Source organism: Scomber japonicus, chromosome 7 (genome assembly GCF_027409825.1).
Source record: "Scomber japonicus isolate fScoJap1 chromosome 7, fScoJap1.pri, whole genome shotgun sequence".
NCBI classification, from domain to species: Eukaryota; Metazoa; Chordata; class Actinopteri; order Scombriformes; family Scombridae; genus Scomber; species Scomber japonicus.
In genome coordinates, this window is record NC_070584.1 from 18,116,591 (window position 1) to 18,128,874 (window position 12,284).

The 12,284-nt window shown below is 40.3% G+C and overlaps 2 protein-coding genes across 3 annotated transcripts in view; one reads left to right on the top strand and one right to left on the bottom strand.

Annotated features, from left to right (window-relative positions):
- tmem47 (transmembrane protein 47) overlaps positions 1–2,025 on the bottom strand; it is a 118,323-nt gene extending 116,298 nt beyond the window's left edge. For both annotated transcript variants that reach the window (XR_008321575.1, XM_053321713.1), the window contains exon 1: positions 1,598–2,025. Coding sequence is in view for 1 of the 2 variants with exons in the window: in XM_053321713.1 (XP_053177688.1) it covers positions 1,598–1,823 (226 nt within the window). In the remaining variant the exon portion in view is untranslated. The remainder of the gene's footprint in view (positions 1–1,597) is intronic.
- A 3,725-nt stretch (positions 2,026–5,750) lies between these two features.
- prrg1 (proline rich Gla (G-carboxyglutamic acid) 1) lies at positions 5,751–10,364 on the top strand. Its single transcript, XM_053322369.1, has 4 exons — positions 5,751–5,811; positions 6,767–6,807; positions 7,640–7,800; positions 8,745–10,364. The coding sequence occupies exons 2-4, from the start codon at positions 6,798–6,800 to the stop codon at positions 9,198–9,200; spliced, it is 627 nt and encodes a 208-aa protein (XP_053178344.1). The 5' UTR covers positions 5,751–5,811; positions 6,767–6,797; the 3' UTR covers positions 9,201–10,364.
- The last annotated feature ends 1,920 nt before the right edge of the window (positions 10,365–12,284 follow it).

Consider the following 12,284-nt stretch of genomic DNA (forward strand, 5'->3'; position numbering starts at 1 on the left):
ATTACTGGGACTCAAATCAATAAGCCCAGCCAAGCACAAGCTGGAGTAAATGGGCAGTTTGCTGTGTGCATTTACTGTGGTATGCTGCTGCTGCTGCTGGAAACTGACCTGCTCAGAGACTACATGTCTTTATATGGAACCAAAGTGCACTTTGTCTGCACTGACAGAGGGGCCAGCATGACCCACAGTTACTCATCTCTCAGGCAAAAAGAAAACATTTTGTTGGACTAACAAAAACACTATTCACCACTCAGCAGACAGGAGGAGGTCAAATGCAGCAACAACAAAAAATAGGAGCATACACACAAACACACACACACACACACACACACAAATGGGAGAATTATAGTTAGGTGTGTAGTGTGGGATAAGCACAGTACATATGCTTTACAGACTATCTACATTAGCACAACATAGTTTAGACAATTCACAGCCTGACAAATTTACACATTAAGTGCTAAACATAAAAAAACCCATAAAAGGCCCTGCAGTGAGTATTACCTTTAGAAAGCTGAGAACGTTTAGTTTTTTCTGTCATTTTTGTGGCTATAGTTGGTCATGTGTGTACTGGACTGGATTATATTCTTACATGTTTCTGTTATTTTGTCCATTTTACAATCCAGTGTAACTAAATAAAGCAATACCACAAACTGTGGCCTAAAAACCTGCCAGAGTTGAGACAGTCTCAATAAAAAAAATAAACAGTATAGATTTTATGGTTTAATGCTTCCCTTAGTGTTCACACTGTTCATAGAGTTGTCTCACAGTTCAACCACCCTAACCCGTATCTCCAAATGACCAGCTGTAGTGGAAATATGAAATGCTTCCAACAACAACAAAAAAAACTTAAATGTTCGGACTCCATGAAGAAGTCTCCTTAATAGAGAAAATCGGCATTTCTGGAGTGCTTCACTTGTTTCCCTGGTTACTAATCTCCAGGCATCTGGATCTCTGGGGAGCTCTCTGCTCTGAGTTGCCCTCACTCCTTGGCCGGTGAAGAAACCCACACAAAGGCTCATTTTGTGAGCAACAAAAGGCCAAATGAAACCCCAGCTGGACCGCTCCTGGCGAGGCAGGATTCCCACATCATTCAGTGGTTCACGGGATAAATGTTTAAGGAAAGAAAAGTTAACTAGCCTTAACCTTAAAACCAAATATGTCTTATTTATCAGACTTTGAAACTCAAGGATAAACTTTTTCTATATTTCCCACTTGGAAAGCAGCAACGTGAAGAACATTGTTCATTATCTTATTTCATGAAGAAATTTTCTGCAATTTAAATTAACCAGGCAATAGCTAATTATAAAGTAATTAACATTTAGCACTCTCTTGGGTGATGTTTTATAATTCTCACCCTCAGAACAGATTGGTTCAGCAAAATATTATCTGCAGGGACTCTTTGTTGTTCCTGAGCGCTTTGCACCAGACTTTCATTACAATATGAATGCGGGCGTCTGTCTGCAGCCCTAATTCTTCCATTTCCAGGGTGAAACATCTCTGAAACTACAACACCCAAGTGGTTTTAAAACTTCCCAAACAACATGGTGGCGCATCACCCCAGTGTGAGTGTGAACAGGCACATGAGCGAGTCTCTCACCGGTGGTCAGCGTGCTGTTGCAGGACCACGCCACGGAGCTGACGGGCTTCCAGCAGGACATCCACAGGGACAGGTAGTACTGGTCGTCCGCCGTGACCCATGCCTGGCTCAGCACGGCCCCGACATCCAGGCACAGGGCGAGAAACACGCACACCAGTCCCACCAACTTCAGGGGCGTCAACGCCGACACCCGGACCTCCTCTGTGCCACTCACGGATGAAGCCATAGCCTGTCTAAAGTATCTTACTTTTTAAAAACAAAACAAAAACAGAGAAGAGGGACATTTGTGTGGTAATGGAATGTTATATGTCGTTCTTCAAGTCCATAAAATGCGTCAGGTTAATGTTGTTATTGCCTCCCCTGTCCGTGCAGGATGGGGAGCCGCCGCTCACTCCGGGTCCTGAGTCGCTGCTGCCTCTGCTGCAGACCCGGCGCTCTGCTGACTAGACCCGGCTGAGGATCACTGAAATAACACGGTGCTGATGATGCACCTGCTGGGTCCTAGTGCCTAGATACACTCCCACATACGCAATAATGAAATCATGCTTTGAAAAGTGGGGACAATGTGTGTGGGTGTTTTTTCTCTGAATGCATGTTGTGTACTTAATGCAACATTTTTTTGCATTGAATGATGATTCCGGTAAATAGGCTCAATACTCCAATATAATAGACAAGACATTGCATTTAGAGGAGAGGTTTTCAAAGTGAGAGGTGGTCCTCCCCAAGGCTCTAACCCTAACCCTAACCCAGTGTTAGAGGAGGCTCAGTGAATAGAAGTGAAACAAACAATATTACATTAGCCTAAATATGTGATTTGGATAAAGAGATAGTTCAGAGATACAATACTTTTGGATAATTTTAATTATGTAAAACAGCAATAAAAGGCTATATTGGCTCAATTGTTAAGTGTCTATAGGATCAAATAGCATAATCATGATCGCATAGCCATCCAGGAATTGAGGTAAACTAAAGTGGTGCCTTTTTCCAAGCTTTGTCTGGGAGGAGGCCCACAGTCTCAGACTTTGCAAAGCCTTGATTTGAGGAAGCATTTATCTATTATCTATTTTATTCTTTATTATATAAAATGATGATATAAAATGTGTTTTTAAATATTGAGGACTGATGTATGGGTCTCTGTCAGTGGATACTGTGGTATATAAAAACAGTGCAATAGTGACAGTCTTTATACTGTCATGGTAAATTGTGAATGTGCAAATGCTGTTTCAGAAGTTTTGCAGCCTAGTCTGGGGGAAAAAATATAAACCTTATTTTGAATATAGCCCAAATGCATTGACCATATATCAGTATTGGTCATAAAAACCCTAACAGTAGGATCCTCCGGCTCACAGCCACCATGAGGTGAAACATCCACAAATAAAAATGTGTTGTCAGACGGGTCATTTATAATTTAACTTTAGCCTTTTAACTACATCACTGCTTTGCTCTTGAAACGAACATTCTTCTTCTTCTCTTCAGGTTACATTTTGTTGAACACCACATTTTCTGTCTTACACACACACACACACACACATACACACATACACACACACCTTTTGCTGAGGGAAGCTTACAGTGCTCATTTCTTCCCTAATTGAACTTAGTTAATTCTTTGTCCTTAGGGTGAGTCTTGGAATTAATTCAAATTGATTAACACATAGCCTCATGAACATGCACACACATACATATGAAAATACACACACACACACACACACACACACACACACACACACACACTCACTCACAAACTAGTCATTTTTGAGGAAAATTAACTTCATGACGACATTTAAATAGAAATGAAATTTTGATCATCTGTGTTAGAATCCTTGTTAAATTATGTTAATTGAAGTAAAAGGTTGTACTGGCAAGAGGTCATCCGATAAATTCAAGACAAGTTTCAGGGAGCTGCTTGAATATAATACACTAATATAGACTAGAGTTTAGATTTTGCTGTGTGTGTGTGTTTTTCAGTTAAATGAGTGTAGGTCATCTGTTCCTGGCGGCAAAGTCTTTCAACATCCATACTGATGATTACAGATTGTAATCAGTGGAGACTCTGTGAGTAGAAACAGGAACACACAGACCTGATTTAACCACATGACAACAAAACTAATCTGTGTTACTATAACTTTACTGCTGTGGAGTTGCAGTACATTTAACTCTATGTGTAAGGCACAAAATGTCAGTGCTGAGGTTGAAATTTTGAAATTGACTGACACAGAACATTAGGCGAAAGAGAAACCACCAAGAAACTAATTGATAACTCGTGTCTCTTCCTCAGCCATCAATAACTGGCCAGCAGTGCATCACAGCTGATTAGCTGATGTGAGCAAGATATACAATTACTCTAAACAGGTGTGGAGAAATCTGAGGCGATACTACCGAAATATATCAATATTGTTGTATAATAAATTACTTTTTTGTTAATGTACATATATTTTTTAAATCTTGCAAGCTAGGTTTCAGTATGTAACTGCTTTGATAAACACTTAGAATCCCAACAAACTAGGATTAGAAATGGAATGTAATTTTAACTGTACAACTTGCTACTATTAATACTACCATTATTGATTACATTGCTGCACTACGTGGCTAATACTTATCAACTCACAGGATACTTGTTAAAATCATAATAGCAAGTAATCACAATAACAACAGAAAATATGATGTATTACATATATGATATAATTCAGTCTGATATATGCAGTTTTGGCATTTTGTCCATATTACTGTGGAGGTCAGTTGTACTCTAAAATGTGAAAATTACAAACATGACATACGTTCATGCAGGTAAAGACAAGAAAATGAAAAATATGATTGTGATAATTTGGATTTAAATCTCAATCAAACAACAGAAATAACATTCGTTGGAAATATGCCATTATTTCGCAGGAAAGGGAAAGATAAAAAATAATCTCTTTCATAACCCCATCTATTTTTATTTTAAGATTCCGATTTAAAAGATTCATGTATGTTTACTTGCTGATATTATGCGCACAGTTTAAATGAATGATTGGAAAGTAAAGAGTGGCATTTGGTTTTCACACTTGCAGAATAAACTCTTGCCATTTTATTTAACTTTTAACTTTTCAATTTTGAAAAGGTTATTATTATCTTATACTAAGACCTCATGTCAAGGCTCTGATTTCTAGGATCATTTGAATTGCTTTATTTTCAGTCAATGTATCAGTCTAACAATGAAACTGAGCAGCCTTGTGAACTGCTAACAGCGAAGTGATACTATTATTACTACATATACATACTAGATGTATACTACTACTATACTACATGTGGGTTGCAGTGTTGGGGAGTAACTACTTACATGTAACAGCGTTACATAATTTAATTACAAAATAAATGTAACTGTAATCCGTTGCAGTTACTGAGAAAAAAATTGTACATAAATTACTGGTCCTTTCACTTTTGTTTCATTTTTAAAATAGTTAATATGTTACTGAATACTGTTGTTGTTTTTCAATCAATTTAAAAAAGAAAACAGTAAATAAATCATGATGTGGACCTTATTTAGAGCAATCATGGCCTTAAATGGTGTCATATAACCCATAACCCATGCCAGACTTTTGACTTTTTTCATAAAATATCTTTATTTTATATTCAAAAATCTACACGAATTTTCAAATGAGAGATAAATCCCACTTATAAAAAATGATCTCCCTTATATGTCAGTATCCGTGGGCTTAATGGGTACAATTACCCTAACAGCTGAAAACATTCGTTAGAAAATTAGAAAAGTAATCAAGGAGCAATCAAAATCCAATAAGTTACATTACTTTGATTCAGTAATTGAAATAGTTAAATTACTTATTACATTTTAAAGAGGGTAACCAGTAATCTGTAACCTAGTACATTTCCAAATTAACCTTCCCAATCGTGGTGACTTGTCATTATTGTGGCCAGTATCTGTTGATCCCTGGACTATCCCTTTAACTCAAGCGGGTGGCTCAGTTCATTGGTTGGTGCTTAAATTGGAGCAGCTGTGGGGACGATTTCTCACGAACCTATCGCGAGACGTATAACCGAATCTAGGATTTAGCCAAACAACACTCGTGAGAGTTCGTCCCTCGCGATGACCCACTGGTGCGTTCACTGGACCACTGTAAGCAAACAGTGCAGTGCGCATGCGCAGGGTGCATAGCAACACTCGAGCAGCGGAGGGGACGAGGGATCGTTTATGCGCAATTTGGGGACCAAAAAATGTAAGCTAAAGTCTATTTCTATGATATCATAAGATTTCGACACGAAATACAAACGTATTATTTGGCTGGGGCTTTTCTGTCGACGTCTGTGCCAGGATATACGGCCGTTTGAGTAATCCCTGGCTTGTTAAATCGCATCTGTAGCTGGAAGCGCACTGATTCTACAAATCATCCCCGCTTGTCAGGTCATTACATGGGGCGCTAACCAGCCAACATATTCCCATGCACGAGAGAAGTCTGTTCGCAACCGTAGTGAAGCTAACAATATTGTAGTGTGTAGTCTTTTGTGTGCAGTCTCGGGTCATATGTGTAACGGGGCGGCGGCGCTTTGTTAGTGATGTTTCCCCTGCTGGTGGTGATCTATTTTTGGTAGCTACGATCAGGATTCCCGTAAGTTAACACATCCATGTGTAACACTGGCCAGCAGCCGCCATTGGTCACTGACACTTTAGTCAAGGATGTCTCATGATCACAACACGACAACGCCCTTTAACTCTTGACCGTAAAAACTCCACTATTTGGATTGTAATCGTTGAATTTTTCTCAACATGAAGGAAAACTCTGACAAAGGGGAGTGATGCTTGCATGCCATATTATTGTCCAGCTTTCTACTCCTATCAACTACAGAGGTTGAGGGGGATTTCCCTGAATTGAATTATGTTATTATGTGATTTGACTCATATCAGATACTCTGTTCAGTACCAGGTGGTTATAATAGTTCTTGAAAATATGTGGCATGACCTCCTTTTTCAGTCACATTCACTTATTAGGTCATTGTTGCAGTGTATCCAACATTAATGTTCTCTGGCTCTCATGCTGCTTTAAATAACTGCTTATCTAAAGAGAGAAACAACGGAAGAGGTGTAGTATTAAGAGGGGGGGCATGGTTAATTATTGTCTGACTTGTATCAGCAAGTTCAAAGCTGTATATTTATGTATGTTTGGTTTTCTACAGATAATACACCCCAAACAGACAAGCAGGAATCATGGGGAGTGGTAAGTTTCACAGGCACAGACATTCACATGAGCCTAATCACTCAAATTTCATCAGACAACCCTTATCCAATTTCTTGTCTTTGTTTGCTTTTGTGTCGACTTTCAACAGTTTATTACACACAACGTAGTCAGTTAAATGTGACTATTCAGGTTTCTTCTGTTGTTTTAAGCACACACACACTCTTTCATGTTATCCTACATTTTGCCCCTAATTAGTTTGGGCTTTTCTGGTCTTGCCCTGATCCCATCCCTGAATTTATGAGCCACACATACGCCATAACTTGTGAGCACAGTAGCACATTAGGTATTCCCAGGGCATGTGGCATCTTGTGCATAGTTTCTGCTGAAAAGTTTATGTTCTCGTATTGGATGTGTAAAACAGAGGGCTGCAGTGTCTCTCTGAGTTCATTCCTCTAGTTTCTCTTATGTGGCCCAGGGATGGATGCCTAAATCAAAGGAGCTTTTGTTTTTATGCTGAAATGTGGGCACTGGGCAGCGCTCGGCTCTGCTCCACCGCCTTTGTTTCAGTCCCCACCTCACTCCCTCTCCCTTTTTTGTTTTTTTTCGGCATCTCTATCTTCTTTTTTTCTTTCTCGTGCCTCACTCTTCTGTCTTTCAATACACTCTCTTTGCTTAATTTCTTCCCCCTTTTGCTTCCTCTTCCCTGCTGTTCCGCTTACTGACTCATTTCCACATTCCCATTTTTCCTGTCTCTGCTTGTTATTTTAATTCATGCTTTTCTTTTCTCTCACACATCTCTCAATCTTACATCCTCACCCCCTCTCTGTCCTTCTCCTAAAACTCCACTGCCTGCCTATTGTCTTCCTCCCAGTGTTCCTGCCGGCGGACGCGGCCCACTCGGTGCTGCGACGGCTGCGCAGGGCCAACTTCATGCTGGAAGAGATGAAGCAGGGCAGCATCCAGAGAGAATGCCGAGAGGAGATCTGCACCTACGAGGAGGCCAGAGAGGCTTTCGAGAACGACGAGAAGACGGTAAGGGGATGAGAGACACATCACATCGGATATATAATTCATCCTCTCCCGAAGACAAAAAAACCCCACAGAAGAGCAGAAAAGTAGAACACATTAAAACACCTGCCACATGTTGTGTACGGCTACATGTTTGCACCCCCATTAACTGCCTAAAGGCATAGTTCACATTTTTGGACACACAGTGATATAAATAACTCACCGGTAATAGTTTCTGTACAATGCTTTTAACTTCAACAGCGGGTCACATTTTCACATATTTCCTGCCAGTGTATGGCCAGATAAAAATTCATTTTCAAATTAAATCATTAAACACAAACATTTCAAGCAACAACAAAAGAATTATCCACTGGGTAGTACAGAAAATAAGTTGTCTTTCTGATGCTCAATTCTTCTTTTGATCTGATCGCCACTGGCTGAAAATCTCTGAGCAATCCACAAATCAATATTATTACTGCTAAGTAACTCATACCAGGCGCCTTATGTTTAACAAAAATCAAAACTATCCTCCTCCAGCACTGTTTTCTGGGGTTCATATGTCCAGTAATGAAATCTTATGCCAAGAATGGTAGCTTGCAGAATGAGGGTGTTTTTTCAGGAAGTGATGATTATCAGCAGGAAGAACAGCCGAGTGCATGCAAGGGGGGGGAGGGAGCCATATTTGTAACAATTGTGAGAGGCTGGAGAGAAAGGTCACGTAGATGTTCGTGTAACAGTCATGTGGTCGCTTTTTGTCCAGGCTCTGTTGTCTCATGCCTTTTGTGTTGCAGTAATCCAGATAAAAAGTATTCATAGTGGACACTGTTTATACTGTGACTTTGGGCTTTGGAAACAATTTTGTACCATAATATTTACAGTGAAAGGAATTTAGTTTCATATTGGAGGAAATCTTTGTGATCTCGTAATGGTTTTGACAACATATGTGTCTGTGCTCTGATTGGCTGCAGAGACGATTCTGGGAAGAATACGTGCGGGAGATTAGTCCATCTGGAGGGCTGGAGACGGTGGTTGGCGGAGTTCACTCTCTCTACCTGATTGTGCCATTGCTGCTGGTCGTGCTCATCATCGCCGCCGTCGCCATCACCGTGTGGCGTTGCCAGTCCCGCAAACGCTCACAGCGCAGCCCCAGCCTGGGACACTCACATCATGACCACGTCCTGTCAGTGGTCTCTATGGACCATTGGGGGAGGGATTACCACCACGGTGACCAATCAGAACTCAGCGTCCACAGCAGCCCCGCTTATCCAGGCTCGGAGGTCACATCAGGGAGAGGGAGCGCCGGTGACCCTCCACCATCCTATGAGGAGGCTGTGGGCCACGCTGACGTACACATAGAGACAGAGCCACCTCCACAGTATGACGATATAGTCAACGCCAGCACAACTAGTGGCCATGGGAAGTAAACCTGTCTTTCACTACGACCCCAACTAAAGCCCTAACCAACACTAAGACCATCTTATTGTTTAGCAGCACTACTGTTGTGCTATCACCAGCCTTCCCCATTCAACACACACAGAAACACTACTATCTGTCTGGTTAAGTGACTAATGCAACCTTTGCCAGAGCCAGCGCTGTTGAAATTTGCACTAACATTTCCTCAATGAGGTGAAGTGGAAGCAGGAAGGAGCAAATTATATGGCAATACCAAAACCAACAAACACCTCAACTGAATTGAAGTTGCATCTATGCTATCACACTTTAGCAAATCATTTAACTCAGAAGATGTGGCGTAAAGAAGAAAACTGGGTTCATATTGCCATTATGAAGGACAGCTAAGTATATATGAAGGTTGGACTGATGCTTTATTTAAGGCTAGTGCCAATCTTTTTAGAGTTGAGTGGCCAATATTGGATATTTTGTGCCTACTAATTATATCTTTAAAGCTGGAGTGTCGGACTTTACACATAAATGAACATCTGTTACATTCAAGCCTTTGCCAAACGAGTTCTCACAATACTGATTAACTGTACTGTTTTTAAATCTGGTGTGACATTCCTGCTCTGGTGCAACGGTAGTGAGGCATTTTACATCAAGTAGTGATGATTGGTTTCCTCAGATTTTCGGAGGGATTGCGTCATGTTTGGCATCCTTAACTATCCAGATGGTTGTTTGGTCGTGGGGCATCTTTGTCTTTATCAAGTTATACTAAGCTGTTGTAATTGTTGCTGTAGGACGGTTAATATGTCACTTAAGTTTTATACATTTTTCAGGTGAGAAAGGTACTATTTAGATTCCCAATATGTGGTCAGTTTTTCCAATTAACAGCTGGTCGGTATATGTCTTAAAGTACATGTCAACAGTGTTTTTGTAATTACTCTCACTGCCAGAAGGGGGAGACAAATGGCGCTTTTCCACTATACAGTTCTAGCACTAATCGGCTTGACTCGACTCAGTATACCAGGAACGACCTTTTCCATTACTCCATAGTACCTACTCAACGTGGGCAGGGTCATCATAGCACGGCTGCGCGAAACTGCTGTGACTTCGTTTTATACGCGACACAAACACATAAACAATGGAGGACATGGAGGTGATGGTGTACTTACTGCTGTATGTATATAGGCTTTTTGTCACAAAGCAAGAAAATTGAGCCGAATGGCTGTATCGCTGTTGCTGGTAATAAGCGCGACCTTTCACCTGTGTATAAAGAGGAGGCGGAGGTGAGAAAAGGCATCAATTATGCATAGCCATGTCAGCGTCAAATAATCAAAATTAGCAATAATTCACAATTTCATAATTGTTATCAATTCAACTCATAATTCAAACCAGAATAATTCATGTTCATATCTCATAAATAATCAGATAGATAATAATAGTAAACCAGAAAAAATAAAATATTCATCAAAACATAAATCAAGCATTTGGCTCCAACACCGGTATTTAAAAATGCTGGGTTTGATTCTTGTGTGGGACGGCTCATGACTCTTCTAGTGACAACTCTTCTGACCAATCAGTGGCCGGCAGACTGTTGACGTCACATTTAGTATCTGCTCGGCTCGCTTGCAACCTCACCAGAGCAGGAATTTAAAAAGTACCAGGTACCAGGTACTAAAGAAATGAGTCGAGTCGAGTAGTGCTAGAACTGTGTAGTGGAAAAGCACCAAAAAGGTCTGCACTGCAGGTTTAAATTTGAGCTTTTTGTTATCAAAGTATTTACTTTTTTCACCAAAACATTTATAATTTTGCATGTGTTTTGAAAAACCTTTACTTTACATTAAGATTTAGACGCACAGCATTTAGACCACAGAACAACAAATCCAGTGATACAAAGACTAAACTAATTAAAACTGCATTAAGTGATTTTTATTTGTGCCACTAATAGGCAGAAAGAATCAAAAACCTTCAAAATCTGCCTTATTATTTGTTATGCTAACCTGCTAGCAAACAATTATCTACTTGTACATTCAGCAAACAGAGCTACTTGAGCATTCCTCTTGTTTCATCCCATATTTTGTGACCAACTGACTAATCTGTGTTCAATATTTACTTGTTAACTCTGGTGTGGTTGACCAACTCCTTCCAAAAATACGAGGGTCTTTGGCTTGCTTACATGCTAACATTTCATGGCTTGGCTTAGTGTGTTAACTGTGAATGGCGTGCTGCCCTGTTTCATATTTGGGGTTAAAGGGAGCAGGATCTACACAGTAAACGTTCAGGCCAAAGAACCAAAATATAGTGAGTCAAAAACTTGCAGTTTGGTGTTCATTTTCAGTATGTTGGACACTACTAATGAGCATTCTGCATTATAATCATTAATACAGTTTGTTGTTTATATCAGAAATTTCACTTAATGCAGGTTTAAATAGTGAAGTTGCCAAACTAATGCATCAGTCCAACTTCAGTATACACTTATGAATGTTTTGGACTTTAAGATAAGGCCACCACTAGTTGTAACGGGGGGCACTGAAATGGGTTTTGTGTATGTGTGTCACATGTGCTTCTGTTTTGGTAATGCATGCAGCTTGGTCTGAACACACAAGGTTGGATCTGGCTCTGCAGTGTTTGTTGATAGTCAGCGCTCGCTGGCCCACATCCACCTCTGGGCCATTGACTGTTGCTAAGAGCCTGCTTTAACTGTGAAAATCTTTCCCTACTCTTTGCCCTAAAGCTAACATAACTGTGTTGGATATGAGTTCAGAGTCTGCCTGGTGTGCTTCTTCCACTGATGACTCTTCAAATAGGTTTGCAGCTACCTACTCTATAAATATGAGTGACTTGGCCAGGATTGTGGGACAGAAAGCAATAGAGACAGAAGCTTGAGGAAGAGTTATCAGGGTAGGGAGATTCTGTATTTAACGCCACTATGGATAGAGTCCATGTTTAGCATGTGTGATGTACCTGTATATAAATAAGTATAGTGTGGGTAAAAGTAAGTAACGGTGAGATTGTTTTTGGCTGCATAGGAATGCAGTGGATGCATTGATTCTAATGTAACTATAATAGGTTATGAATAAATGAAGGCACTTTGTGTTGAAGCTCAAAAGGAG